This window comes from Panicum virgatum, chromosome 7N, assembly GCF_016808335.1.
Source record: "Panicum virgatum strain AP13 chromosome 7N, P.virgatum_v5, whole genome shotgun sequence".
Classification (NCBI taxonomy): Eukaryota; Viridiplantae; Streptophyta; class Magnoliopsida; order Poales; family Poaceae; genus Panicum; species Panicum virgatum.
In genome coordinates this window covers 49,184,480-49,198,765 of record NC_053151.1, presented here as the reverse complement: position 1 = coordinate 49,198,765, position 14,286 = coordinate 49,184,480, and the positions used below count along the sequence as shown (strand labels likewise).

The following is a 14,286-nucleotide window of genomic DNA, read 5'->3' as shown; positions in this document are numbered from 1 at the left end:
TACAGAACTTGAACGTTTTTCTTTTTCGAAAGATACAGCACTTGAACGTACTCCTAACTCCGATGCGGTGCAACCATGATGGTTCTCTTTCTCCAAATGCAAGTCCAAGTCGACGACGTCCCCAGGGGAACATGATAAAGGATCAGGGCCCTGTTTGGATGGGCAGATCCAAAATTTTGGATCAGAGAATCTTGTCATTTAAGAGTACTAAATAAAGTCTAATTATAAAACTAATTGCAAAACTCTATGGCTATTTTTCGAGACGATTCTAACGAGGTACATTAATTCACGATCAGGAAAAAGCTACTGTAGCATTGCTGTAGCAAATCATGACTAAATTAGGTTCATTAGATTCGCCGCACCAAATTACACTCATCTTTGAAAAAGTTTTACAAATAAATTTTATTTAATATACCATGCATGAAAGATTTCTTGATCCAAAATTTTGGATCTGCCCATCCAAACAGGGCCCAGGATTTGAAGTGTCCCAATCGGGCCCGTTCAGCCCATTGACGTAACCGAGCCGTACCTACCTGTGCAGGCCCAACCCAGGCTGATCTCTCTCCCTGTCTCCAGTCTCCAGGCTCCGGCGGAGTTCTGTAGTTGTGCAGCTGTGCTCTCACCTCCCACCTTGCCATCGTTCGCCGCCGCCGCCCGCCGAGCCCCCAGGAAGGACAGCACGATGGTTCAGAAGAAGAAGAAAGCAGCCGCGCCGGCCAAGCTCCGCAAGCCGCCGAAGCGCGACGCGGTAGCAATACTTCAGTGGCCCAAAATTTCGCGCTTGGATCCTCCACGAGAGCAGGAGGATTTGACTTTCTTATTTTCTCTCTTTCGTGCTCGATTCCTTCGCAGGGGAAGAAGCTCGGCAAGAAGGCTGACATGACGGAGTTCAGGGCGCAGCTGGACTCCCTGGGGCTAAAGATAGTTGAAGTGAACGCAGATGGCAATTGCTTTTTCAGGTTTAAGATAAGACTAATTCTACTCATTGTGCATGTCCCTGTCGTCTTGATCAAAAGAGGCTACTTGATTTTGATCGACATGCTAGTGCACATTTTTATTTATGCGTTATTTGAGTTATATGACTACTCATTGTAGTATTCAGGGCAATGGGTGACCAGCTTGAGGGCAGTGAAGAAGAGCACATGAAGTACCGAGCAATGGTTGTGGAGTACATAGTGGTATGCAATATAACCTTTTTTTTGTAATGGTGGACTGTAATGCAATATAACCTTTTGTTGATAGCGAATACCGTGTTTAAGAAGAGGGAATCCCATCTTGTGACGTTTCGTAGTGGACAACACTCGAACCAGATCGACTTTATCCTTACTAGGAGGGAGGATAGACGTGATTGCTTAGATTGTAAGGTGATACCTGGGGAGTGTGTTGTCCCTCAACACAAGCTTGTGGTGGCGGACTTTCGTCTTCGGGTACGTGTCCACCGGGACAAATGTGCCAAGATTGCGAAAACAAAGTAGTGGAAGCTTAGAGGGGAAGCGGCACAAGCGTTTAAGGAAAGGATGCTAGGTGAGGTGCCTTGGGAAGAAGGAGAAGACGCAGATGACATGTGGCTAAAGATGGCAACATGTGTTCGGAAGATGGCCTCAGAGGTGTTTGGCGTGAGTAGGGGAGGCAAACAGGAGGGGAAAGACACCTGGTGGTGGAACGACGAGGTGCAAAGGGCTATTAAGGAGAAGAAGGAGTGTTTCAAGCGCCTCTACCTTGACAAGAGTGCAGCCAACATCGAGGGCTATAAATTAGCGAAGAGGGTTGCAAAGCGAGCTGTGAGTGTAGCAAAGGGTAAGGCGTATGATGGCCTGTATCAGCGGCTAGGCACGAAAGAAGGGGAGAAGGACATTTATAGGATGGCTAGGATCCGCGAGCGGAAGACAAGGGACATCAACCAAATCAAATGCATTAAGGATGGGACAGATCGACTGCTAGTGAAGGATGAGGAGATCATGGATAGATGGAGAGAGTACTTCGACAAGTTGTTTAATGGGGAGAGTGAGAGCCCTACCCTTGACTTAGATGACTCTTTTGACGATACAAACAGACGTTTTGTGAGGAGAATTCAGGAGGCAGAGATCGGGGAAGCTTTGAAGAGAATGAAGAGAGGTAAAGCGATGGGCCCTGATGGTATTCCCATTGAGGTGTGGAGATGCCTAGGAGATAGAGCAATAGTATGGTTAACTAAGCTGTTTAATCTCATTTTTCGGTCAAACAAGATGCCGGAAGAATGGAGAAGTATATTAGTACCTATCTTCAAAAACAAGGGCGATGTTCAAAGTTGTACTAACTACCGTGGGATTAAGCTGATGAGTCATACGATGAAGCTTTGGGAGAGGGTTATCGAGCATCGCCTAAGAAGAGTGACAAGTGTGACCCAAAACCAATTTGGGTTCATGCCTGGAAGGTCAACCATGGAGGCGATTTTCTTAATACGACAATTGATGGAGAGATATAGGGAGCAGAAGAAGGACTTGCACATGGTCTTCATTGACCTTGAGAAGGCATATGACAAAGTAACGAGAAATGTCATGTGGTGGGCTTTGGAGAAGCACAAAGTCTCAACTAAGTACATTACCCTCATTAAGGATATGTACAAGGATGCGACGACGTTTGTCCGGACATGTGATGGCAACACCACCGACTTTCCTATTAACATAGGCCTACACCAGGGGTCAGCATTGAGCCCTTATTTATTTGCTTTAGTGATGGATGAGGTCACAAGGGATATACAAGGTGAGATCCCTTGGTGTATGCTCTTTGCTGATGATGTGGTGCTAGTTGACGAGAGTAGTGCAGGGGTTAATAGGAAGTTAGAGCTGTGGAGACGCACGTTAGAGTCGAAAGGGTTCAGACTTAGTAGGACCAAGACCGAGTACATGATGTGCGATTTCAGCGCGACTAGGCATGAGGGGGGAGACGTTAGTCTAGATGGGCAAGTGGTGGTCCAGAAGGATACTTTTCGGTATTTAGGATCGGTGCTACAAAAGGATGTCGACATTGATGAAAATGTTAGGCATAGAATTTCAGCTGGCTGGTTGAAATGGCGGCAAGCTTCTGGCATCCTTTGTGATAAGAGGGTGCCACAAAAGCTAAAAGGCAAATTCTATAGGACAACAATTTGTCCGGCGATGTTATACGGTGCTGAATGTTGGCCTAAAAAAGGCGACATGTGCAGCAACTGAGTGTAGCAGAGATGCGGATGTTGCGGTGGTTTTGCGGGCACACAAGGAGGGATAGAGTCCGGAACGAAGTTATTCGGGATAGGGTCGGGGTGGCACCAATTGAGGAGAAACTTACTCAGCATCGGCTGAGATGGTTTGGACATGTCCAACGAAGGCCTCCTGAGGCGCCGGTGCGTAATGGGGTTCTTGAGCGGGTCGATAATGTAAAGAGGGGTAGAGGTAGACCTAAACTGACGTGGGATGAGTTGGTTAAGAGAGACCTTAAGGATTGGAATATCTCTAAAGAGATAGCTTTGGATAGGAGCGCTTGGAGACTAGCTATCAATGTGCCTGAACCTTAAACTTTTTTCTTTCGGGTTTCATCTCTAGCCTACCCCAACTTGTTTGGGAAAAAAAGCTATGTTGTTGTTGTTGTGGTGGTGGACTGTAATGCAATTATACTCAGGATTTCATGAGTTAGAAGGGAGCTTAGATTTTAATTAAAGAATCTAGTAATTGCTGGTGCTGTACTGCTGTATGTAGGCATTTGGCTATCTATGCTCTCTTATCCTTCTCGTATTCATCTGCAGAAGCACCGTGAGGATTTTGAGCCATTTATTGAGGATGAAATTCCGTTCGAACAATATTGCGACTCTATGCTAAAAGATGGGACTTGGGCTGGCCATATGGAGTTGCAAGCGGCTTCTCTTCTCACTAGAAGAAACATATGCATCCACATGGTGAGTTTGCGATGCAAGTCTAGCTTTCTGAACTATTTTTTAATTTTATATAGAGCACACATTGTGCAGTCAAAGACACCATGTCCCATATGGATTGTTTTACTAATATTGCCATGGATGCTTTGTGCTTCTTATTAGCATCTTCTGATACTGCATGTACTACTTAGCAGTTGTACATCACTGAACTGCTGTTTGATCTGCAGCTTAACTCACCGCGTTGGTACATAAACAACTTCTCTGGCCGTGAAGCTGCTAATATGATTCACCTGTAAGTTAAAGTATTCTCCAAGTTAATTCACTGTAATGTTAACACAGGTTGAATGATTGTAAAAGACATCTAATACATACACAGTGACTTACACCCTGATATCAATTTCATGCCAATACAGGTCTTATCATCATGGCGAGCACTACAACAGTGTTAGGTTGAGAGAAGATCCATGTCAAGGTCCTGCAATGCAAGTTATTATCAAGGTTTTTAGTTGTGATATTTGTTAATGGTTCATCTCTGTTGTTTCATGGAAGAGAAAAATGGTCTACAGGGATGCCAGTATGCCACTTACCTCAGTTTATTTCTTTTTGTTACCGAGTTACAGACGGATGCCAACATATCTAGTGCAAACAATAACGCTCAAACAAAAGCAAAGGACTCGAAGAAATCCTCACACAGAACAACCTATGATCAAACATCAGTTAAATTGATCATGGCTGGAACTGGATGTTCTGATGCTGCAATAGCTGAGCACGTATGAACTAATCTTCATTTCTTGCAGTACAGTTTTGCATTTAGTGTAGGTTGCTTTTTGGTAGTAAATTTTCTTCTAATCCCAAATGTGTGATTACCATTGCAGGTTTTGGAAGAAATGGACGGAGATGTTGATGCTTCCATTGAGTACATGATAGCGGATCGACTTGCAATGGGTACTGATGATATGGAGGGAGACCCTTATTTGGACTATGCATGTAAGGGTAAGCCTTTCAAGTGCCCTGGCTCCTGAGGCACCATAAACTTAGAGTATGATCCTATTCCAGTAGTACTCTTGCCAAAATATGGACAACTAAGATAAGAAAAAAGAAACCTACATGTCAACTGCCTTGGCTCCTGGGGCACCATAAACTGAAAAGATCAAACAGAAATCTAGGTGTTTAGAAAAGTGAGGGCATTCGCTACTTTGGTTTATGTTTGATCTTTTCAGTTTTCTAAACCAATCATGTACTTAAATCCACTTTACATCCATTTTTTTGTTGTTGAAATGGTGGGACTGAGAGGCAGAGGCACCCATGTGTCCTTAAAACTAAAGATACAACTCATCCCATGTATTTGGGTATTTTTTTTATCTATGGTTAAATTTATTATTTCATAGCAGATGAATTTTCTAAATGGCCCGATGAGAACCAGTCGATTGAGCACAAGGATCAAGCTAGTTGTTCTAGCAGAGATGAAACAGTTGAGAAACTAAACAATTCACATTCTACACATTCCAAGGTGTGAATGACTCTTAACCCAGATATGCTAATATTGAATTGTCTTATGGTTTCATTATCTTGAAGAGAACAAATGTAGACTATATATTTGTGTTTTATTCAGGAAAAGTCCAAAACCAAGGATTGCTCTTGTGGATCTACAAAGAAGCACAAGGCGTCTTGTAGTTTAGCCACAGCTACAACATCAAGAGAACCTCCAAGGTACAACCTTTTAATGTTTCCATTATCTTTTAGTTCTTTTGTCCCCATTGCTTACATGGTAAAATTGGCGATAGTTTACTAGCAGGCAATAATCTTTTTTTCCTTCAATGCGCAAGAAAGTTGCATGCCATTCCATTAAAGTAAAGAAATAGAACACAAATAATACATATCTTTAACATATCTAGTACATGAGTGCTACAGACTGACTGGAGAAAAGAAACGACCCAGACCCTGAATGAAAATGGTCTAAAAAAATTTCACACATTAAATACAGATTTAATTTTAGGAATATGTGTACAATGTTGAAGTGCAAAAAAGAACCCTGATTGAAGCCTGCTTTACTGACAGGGCCAAAGGTGGCCAAGGAAAAGGCCAGAAAGGAAAGAAGCAAAAGAAGAAGGAACAGGCCGAAGCAGCACCCGTCAAGGTCAGGCAGTCTGCAGTTGTACCAGACCTCGGAGCGCTTTGCATATGAACACTGATTGGGTCGTGCTTTACTCTGATGGTTTGCACCGACTGCTGCATTCTGGTTGTGATTTCAGATTCTCAGTTAAAGTCAATGTCATCTGCTGAGTGCTGAGTGACCGACCAATAGGTGTCAATCCTAACTACGGATAAGCGTGACGTTGATGTTGGCAAATTAGCAGATTTTTTTGAGATGGTATAAAATCACAGATGAGAGCCACTGATACGATTCCTTTTTTAGACAATCTTTCTTTTGACGACTAATGCAGTGAAAAGGAATACTGATTGCGCAAAGTGTAACTGTTGAGCCTGTCATTGAATTAGGAACACTGTTTTTCTAGTAACGAATCGCCCAGCCTGGTGAAAGAGCGTTTGATCTTGTGCAGGAAAAGTTCTTCAAGTGTGATTGTGAACAGATCATCTATTTAACCTGGAGCTCTAGATGATGTACGATGCTCAGCTGAAGCTATAACTGATGTTCAGAACTCGTACCTCCGTATTAAGGTGTGTATAGCGTGAATGCAATGATTGATTGTAGCTAACTGTTACAGAGCAAAGCCAGAAAGACATGAACCTATCGCTTAGGTGTATGGATTCTGCGGCGCAAAGAGCATTGCTCACCGCAGCTGAACAGCTGGTGCTCATCAGCTCATGGTATAACTGTGGCTGCCAGTGCCAGGACAGATGGCTCACATGTCATGATATCAGCTGAAAATGACACTGACTTCCAACCTATGTAACTGAACACGGTAGATTAAACCTTCCTAAAAATTAGTACAACAGCCTCAAGAAACAAGTTACACCTGCACGGCATAACCACTGTACAATATTTGGTATGCTAAAAAAAATACAGGCAAAACATACCATATGTATTATTTTATAAGGATGTAACAGCATATGGGCATCCCCAATAAGTCCATCTATCAAAGTTACATCTTGTTCTTCCTTTACGAGACTTGATTGAAACTAAAATCCTGGAAAACAAAATCTGAGTGTCTGGCAAACCAGTTTAATCCCTGACACATCTCTAGAACGGATGAGCTTAGATGTGCACCGCTTGTGTAGCAGGTATATTTGTGGTACACTCATGATCAGTATCTTGTGGTATTGATGTTGCGCTAAGTAAATTAAGTACTAAATGCTAATGCTTGCCCTCAGGGGATGAGCTGAAATCCAGGAAACAAATGCAGTCCCACTTGATGCAAAACATTGCAACACATCAACCAGTCTCACCGCTCCATTTGTTCTCTATTTATGAAATGCTTTTGTACAAGGCACCACATTGCACATCATCAAACAATTGACTGAGGAACTTCTTTGGATGTTATTGTAGCAGTCAGAATAATTTGGCATTCCTTCAAGCTGAAAGGAACTATACTCCGGCAAGCAAGGACGAAAAATCAGGTGTAGTTAGCAACAGCGCACTTCAAGAGTTGAAAATGTTTCCAGGTAGGACAGATCTATCGTTTCTCCGATGAGTAGGTCGTCTACGCAATGGAGGTGCGTAAACAGTTATTGGAAGGACCCATTCACCCTTTTCTCTTTTCTCAACAAGGAGTGGGTGCTCGTACCTGGAAAAGAGAGAAGCCAGAATCACGCACTCAGTTAGCTGCAGAAGACTAGGAGTCCTTCCAATAAAAAAAAAACTCGACCAGGCGGGGGAAAGACCGCCCCCGCGGCATTACAATTAAGAAGAGGCCAAGATGACCCCGGCCGAGAAACCCCCCAAACCCCGGCTCTTGAGCTTGGAACTGGTGCCACATTCCTGGGACCGTTACCCAACGGGCCGGGCCCAAGCTGACAACACAGCCCACTGGGTCTGGTGCCACGTTCTTGGGGCCGTTACCTACCGGGCCGGGCCCAGGCTGACAACACAGCCCAAGTCATCAAGAACACAGCGAGGGGAGTTTTTTTCCACAGGCGGGGAAATCCGCCCCGGTGGGGGTTCGAACCCCCCACCTGCGGGTGCCGCTGGCTGCGCCCAGACCAACTGAGCTAACAACCTTTGGCTCCTTCCAATAAGATGATACACTGAATAAAGTCAAACAAATAAAATAGCTTTCATGGAACTAGTTATGGTTAGGGGCACTTCACACAACTAAGAGCAATCAGGGAAAAACAAAACTTGATCAAACCTTCGTGCAAAAAGATAGCGAAGATATGAAAGACAAGACAACGTCCCAGCACACAAGATAGCTAACATTGTGGCATACCTAGTTGGGTCCGTTCCTTCAGGAGTTGTGAAGAACTCAAATCGAAGAGACCACTGTACAGTGACTTTTGAGGTAGAAAATGACATAGGACCATCAATGGGAATGGAAAAGAGAAAGCTGGTCTGGTGAAGATCCGCAACAACCTCATGATGCTCACTGTGCATCTGCCCACAAAGTACAAAAAGAAGAAAAAGGTGAACCATTAAAGCAAGCTAAAGATAACAATAAAAAAGGTTGACGCAAAAATATGATAGATGTTTGAACAGAAGCTCGAGCAGAGGACAACTGATATTGCTGGAATCTACACATAATGTCATTCAGATATAGGCAATGTTTCTCAGAAGTTACTTCTTGATGGGTTTGTTGGCATTTTTTTTCTTTAATCAAAACATCAAGTATGATGCCACATACTCATACACACATAATACAGCAGTTTCATGGACATATTCTTGCAGTTAAATCATCCAATATAAGCTTGTGCCAAATTCATGAGCTCATGATGATTCTAAAAGAGTTTTTAAGTAGGGATGATAATGGATCGTGGACCTAATGCCCCCTTCACAGTCCAACTCAGCCCTTAATCATTCTTAGCTCAAAATAATATACAATATGAGCCCAGCCCTGAGCCTGATCCTTCAAATTTCTAGCCTAAATTTTTAGGCCCTTTACCACCCCTAGTTTTAAGTGTCATTTTATTAAGAAATTCTGTATTTCAAATACAAAGGCTTCAATGAAACATGTACATAATGGACTTCTTGTACAAAATGTTCTGCAAAACTGTTAGGAATGGTAAAGGAATTTCAAAGTTCAAACTAAAGAATAACTCAAGACAAACAGGTAAATGATGGCCCTGATGTGACAAAAATATATAATAATAGTGTACAATAGTGTGTCAATATCCAAATCCTTCAAAGAAAATACTAAGTGGTAAGTGCACAAAAAGATACCTTGGTTATTGTTGGCGAACCCCTTCTTGAAGGATGTAATGCACGGGGATTAATTGTTTCTGATGTTTCCAGGGTTATTGATACCTGAGAATTGTCAACAGATTAAAATCTGAAAGTCCAATTCACACAAATTTGCATACGTAACTCAGCCTTTTACCTCAAGGCACCTCCGCTTTCCAGTTCCGTGAAAAAAGGTAAGTGCTCCACCAATCTGCAGTGGAATAACTGAGACAACCAATTCTAACAACAAAACAGTAAGAAGTGCAACAAAACAAATTTAAGTACCATATCACCAAAGTAATAGGTTGAGTCCGAATTCTTAGGTGAAAAACGAAGCAAGACTTGGTCATCAATTCTTATATTATAAGATCTTCCCCTGGTAAAACCTTCAGCTGCAAGTGAATAAAGGGAAAAAAAGGTAACAATAACAATTAAGCAAACTTATGAAATATAAAAGATCTAGAACAGGAACATGATGGCTTACATCCAGCTGGATCAACATTCTTCGGCGTAAGGGGTAGTCCAACATCATCTTTTAAGCGATCAGAATCAGGAGAAAACCTTTGCCCATTTGGTGGATGATCTGGTAGCAAAAGATTTAGCTTCCTTTGAGGCGACACCAAACCTGTTTGTGCCATTTATTTAGTTAAACGCCCACCACAAAAGTATAAGAACATAATATTTACACGTGTCCATCAGAGTTGTGCCCTCTCTCCCTCTTCTGTGAGCAGCCAAGTACAGATCATATTGTCACATGATAGAAGTAAACTAGTGATACATCTGCTTCCAGGTTCACAGTAAAGGACGATCCACCACTAACATGTCCAATTTTTTCCCTCAATAAAAAACATGTTCCAATTTGTAAAATAAGAACTCAACAGAAGCTAAGATTTTAAGCCTTACAGGCTTGCATACTTAGTGGAAAGGGATAGCTGCCAACAGCATGCAAAAAGCAAGGCACAAGGACAAAAATTTCCACATCATTAATCTTCAGGAAGGCCCAAAACACCAAGGGAGAGAGAATTTTGGAGAAAACAAAAAATAATATCATTGTGAACTCACCATATGAGTTGAGCACCAAAACTCTAATGCAACTCGACTAAGTATCTAACTGCAAGTTTCAGGTCTTTACCTCCGTCATGATCATCTGAAATCTCTGACACTGACAATCGAGGAATTGGACTGTAAGATGGGAAATTGGGTTGCTCTGCTTGATTATAAAACGGCTCACTTGTGGAGAGGCGTGAGGACAGGGATTGCGTTGACAACGAGTTCCTCAGGGAGAATTCAGGATTTGCTTTGGAAGGATTGTATGAGGAAACAGATGAAACTTCATCTTTTGAACTATCATACCCTTCTTCTAGATCGGCATTATCATTTGCTTTGACCTGCAATAAGAGAAAGAGCAATCAAGTAAAAAAAATGTGCATTTTGGATTAATGATTTAGTTTATTGTCTACACCTAAATGCAAGATACTTTTTTGACGGAAAACTGTTTCAGTCCACATGAATGTCCCATTAAAGTAACGAATAAAATAACATTTTACCAACCCATGCAGGAAAATGTGTACAATAATTAAGTGATGAAATCTGTGAGCTGATATCAGGCAATAGAACTCACCCATTCTGAATCTTCATCTTTTTCCCTCCAAAATATGCCCAGTTGATCAACTGTGATTGGCGAAGTCCCTGAAACATCTGACTGAGTCATTTTACTTAATAGCCAAACAGTTTATTGACAACATTCATTTAAAACCAACAGAGGGTTAACATGATAATATTTGATGCACAAGCACTTTAAATCGTTAGATTGACTAACCTTCTTCATTTAGTAGGTTGCTGCTTTTCTGGGAAACACGTACCTGCAATGGGATTCGAGTTTCCTAAAGAAACCAAGAGATCTTTGGTCAGTTATTCTGACAAATGGTAGTACATGGAGTCTTGGATAGTGATAGATAGATAACACATCCAGTATAATGTTGCATGATGCTATAAACAAGAATTGAGGTGGCATGAAATGGCTTCCAATACAGTGGTTAGGTCATGATAATAAAAAGGGCGTACCCAGTGCCGTAGGCTTCCCGCACTGTGCGGGGTCTGGGGAAGGTTTGTCTTTAGGCCTCAAGTCTTACCCACACAACAGTGGTTAGGTCATGATAATGATTTATGAAAAAGTTTTTTAGATTAGGTCCAGCATAAGTGCCCCAAGGAGGTGCCCATCGTTTCTCATATCTTATTGTTGATGGTAAACACTTGTTGGGTCTAACATAAATTACATATTTTGCTGGAATGTGAGATCTATCCACGTGAACTCTCATGCCCTCCACCCCTGAACATGCGTGCAGTTAGTTCCCTCTTCTTGAACCTCTGCTAATGATGTTTACAAAAGGACATGTAGAACCACAAGCTTATTCCAGAACCAGATCAAATGCACTTGACCAGCTGTTATATGCAAGTTACAAGCTCAAATAGTCCATTAAAGAATAATACAGGTTGCCAAATGCTGGTCACCATGTCAGCAACTCCAAATTTTTTGCATACATCATGCAAATATTAAAAGTACCTTGTACGCCAGAATTCAAAGCAGAAAAACAAGCTCAATACTCACCAATTGAATTGAAGTATTCACAGGGTTTTTCCTTTGGTCTCCATTACCCAGTACAACTGACCTTCCAAATAATTGACTCCTAACATAATAAAAATAGCGGATACTGATACCCCTATAAGATGGTGGTAAAATTTTTGGGAGCTCCACGCGCACAATGTCTGCATAAAATTATTTAGCAAACTTAAAATTCTTTAAACAGTGTAGGTAATGAAATCTACAAACTACTCAGAAAGTTTGCACGGACCATATACAGCAGATACACACTGGCAGTTCAATGCCAGTTGAAGATAATGCATGGTTTAATAAGAAAATGTTTCGAGGCCTAAAAGCAAGCGGTTATGTAAAAGCAGATAAGAAAGTACTTTTAGTCTTTATTGTTAACTATGCTACCATGCATAAGACAACAAAAAAAACTACACATTGTCCATCCAAGATACCAGGGCAAAAGTTAGCCAATGATCAACAACTGTTCGTGAAACAGGCATATGCCATATACCCCGCATGACCCTATGTGACTAGCATGTCCCTCTCAGCACCTAAAATTTACCCACAAATACAGGCAAGAACAGTGTCTTCATAAACAAAAATGATAGACTCATATATTCTGATGGTTTACATTAATGAAAAGTCAAAAATAAAATATCTTCTCACTTCATGTTACAAGATGAATCAACAGAGGAACAAGAACTATCAAAAGAATTAGCAGAAATAGCAAAGTACAAAAATAATGTACTAGTGCAGCAGCATCTCTAAAACACGACTAGTGTATGTTTCAAGCAATATAGAATATACCATTACAGGAATATAGGCGAATTATTGAACAGAATGAACACTACAAAACAAGGTATTCCTTACACGTTTTTGTTTGTCCTGAAGCAATTATAACTTTAGAGACCAGTGACGGCGCTGAACAATCCAGTAACGTATGTTCACCTGGTTTCACTCACAGTGCATAAAAGGAAAATAAGAAAAGAAAAAATAATGATACAGATACAAATTAGTTCCATGTAATGACAGAGACATGAGCAACATGAAGGGATGAAAGTACAAATGCATGATAAAAATCCTGTTCAGCAGACATGAAGTGAATAGAGAACAAGCATAAATGATGACTGGACAACATTTAGGCTTCCAAAACTAGCAAATGCAGCATGAAAAGCATAGTTAAGAGATGATCAACAGATGAAGTACTTATGTTGGATGAGAAAAGGCAGTGTTGTATATAGGAGTAAAGATTGCCAGGAAAGTGTCCCATTTACACAATAACATGATAGCTAGAGTGTACCTCGCCTTTGTTTAGATCCTGGTAAGGGCTTTGGAACAGAGAACCATTGGCTATCCAGCTTCTCAATTCCTTTAAGTTCGAAGGAAAGCGCATCTAACAATAGGGAGGAGGCATCTTTGCCCGACACCGTCTGCCCAGCATCGTCCTTCAAACTAGCTGGGCTGTGGATTTCTATAGTCACAGTGACTGAATCACCGGGTCTGTACACCTCCTTATCTGTCTGGAGCTTCAATGTTGGGGATAACTGCTGCTTGGAAGCTGAATCAACCTTCCGATCTTCTAACCATCCGACACTTCTTAAGAAGGAAAGACCTTGCGGAAGTGGAATTTTCAGTGACATCTCATCAGAGTTTCAGACCAGTATCTCTAACTTGACGATTTTTTCACCACTGCGTCAGAAAAGAATAATCCAGGAGAAGCCATCAGCAAAGCCATATTCCCTGACAGGGGCGGACCCAGCATAGGACATGGGTGTACACATGTACACCCGATAATTCTTGTTCTTCCAAACGAAATCCAAGTTAGTAGGTAGCTCAATATATTGTAACTGGATTCAGATCCGAATACAGATAGTTTTGTTAGGGTTTGGGGGGCTACGTCTCGCACAGCACAAGGAAAGAGAAGGGGCGGGCGCGGCATACCTGGAGGATGCGCTCGTCGCCGGCAAATGGCTGGGCCGCCGCTCGCCCAGGCGTCGCCGCCAGGGAAGGAAGATCTCGAGCAAGAGAGGAGATCAGGAGAGAGTTTGAGAAGAGAAACAGAGGGGAGGAGATGAACCTGAGGACCTGACCGGCACAGCCTTGAGCGGGAGGGCGGCTGTTGATGAGCCGAGCTCGAGCCTGACAATAACACTCGCTTCGGCTACCAAATTCACACGATTACAAATACTGCCTCCTTCCACGTTTATAAAGTATACAAGCACATCAAAATTCAAATTTTTTTCATCTTTAATTAATAATTAGTAAAGTGGACGTGCGGCACGCACATATTTAATCAGTTGCGATTATATAGATATTTAACTGCATACACCAGCCATCTTGTATTCATTGTTTGTTATGTTGTTTTTTGCATTGTGAGAAGGTTGGACCTGGTGCAAGTAAAAAATGTGATCTTGTTCCTAATTTTTTAAAAGTACTTGTACTCTTTTTGTTTTTTTATTTGATGTCCGATGT

At 41.7% G+C, this 14,286-nt stretch overlaps 2 protein-coding genes across 11 annotated transcripts; one reads left to right on the top strand and one right to left on the bottom strand.

The window, feature by feature from the left end:
* Nucleotides 1–561: 561 nt before the first annotated feature.
* LOC120680802 (OVARIAN TUMOR DOMAIN-containing deubiquitinating enzyme 7-like) lies at nucleotides 562–6,405 on the top strand. Of its 7 annotated transcripts, none has more exons than XM_039962353.1 (11): nucleotides 562–748; nucleotides 853–959; nucleotides 1,103–1,178; nucleotides 3,761–3,910; nucleotides 4,114–4,178; nucleotides 4,300–4,384; nucleotides 4,507–4,656; nucleotides 4,762–4,873; nucleotides 5,278–5,396; nucleotides 5,499–5,596; nucleotides 5,945–6,405. In XM_039962353.1, the coding sequence occupies exons 1-11, from the start codon at nucleotides 683–685 to the stop codon at nucleotides 6,069–6,071; spliced, it is 1,155 nt and encodes a 384-aa protein (XP_039818287.1). In that variant the 5' UTR covers nucleotides 562–682; the 3' UTR covers nucleotides 6,072–6,405. The 7 variants fall into 7 exon arrangements, with proteins under 7 accessions (XP_039818287.1, XP_039818286.1, XP_039818285.1 ...); XM_039962352.1 differs by having other exon boundaries at nucleotides 5,275–5,396; XM_039962351.1 differs by having other exon boundaries at nucleotides 4,762–4,879.
* Nucleotides 6,406–6,846: 441 nt separating this feature from the next.
* LOC120680801 lies at nucleotides 6,847–14,014 on the bottom strand. 4 transcript variants are annotated; one of them, XM_039962349.1, is made up of 13 exons: nucleotides 13,756–14,014; nucleotides 13,115–13,503; nucleotides 12,685–12,762; nucleotides 11,830–11,987; nucleotides 11,041–11,104; nucleotides 10,843–10,910; nucleotides 10,354–10,609; nucleotides 9,706–9,846; nucleotides 9,507–9,613; nucleotides 9,379–9,432; nucleotides 9,222–9,305; nucleotides 8,275–8,438; nucleotides 6,847–7,632 (listed from the first exon to the last, which is right to left on the bottom strand). In XM_039962349.1, the coding sequence occupies exons 2-13, from the start codon at nucleotides 13,452–13,454 to the stop codon at nucleotides 7,488–7,490; spliced, it is 1,659 nt and encodes a 552-aa protein (XP_039818283.1). In that variant the 5' UTR covers nucleotides 13,455–13,503; nucleotides 13,756–14,014; the 3' UTR covers nucleotides 6,847–7,487. The 4 variants fall into 4 exon arrangements, with proteins under 4 accessions (XP_039818283.1, XP_039818280.1, XP_039818281.1 ...); XM_039962346.1 differs by having other exon boundaries at nucleotides 6,896–7,632; nucleotides 10,843–10,919; XM_039962347.1 differs by having other exon boundaries at nucleotides 6,896–7,632; nucleotides 10,843–10,919; nucleotides 13,115–13,661; nucleotides 13,756–13,973.
* Nucleotides 14,015–14,286: the final 272 nt, after the last annotated feature.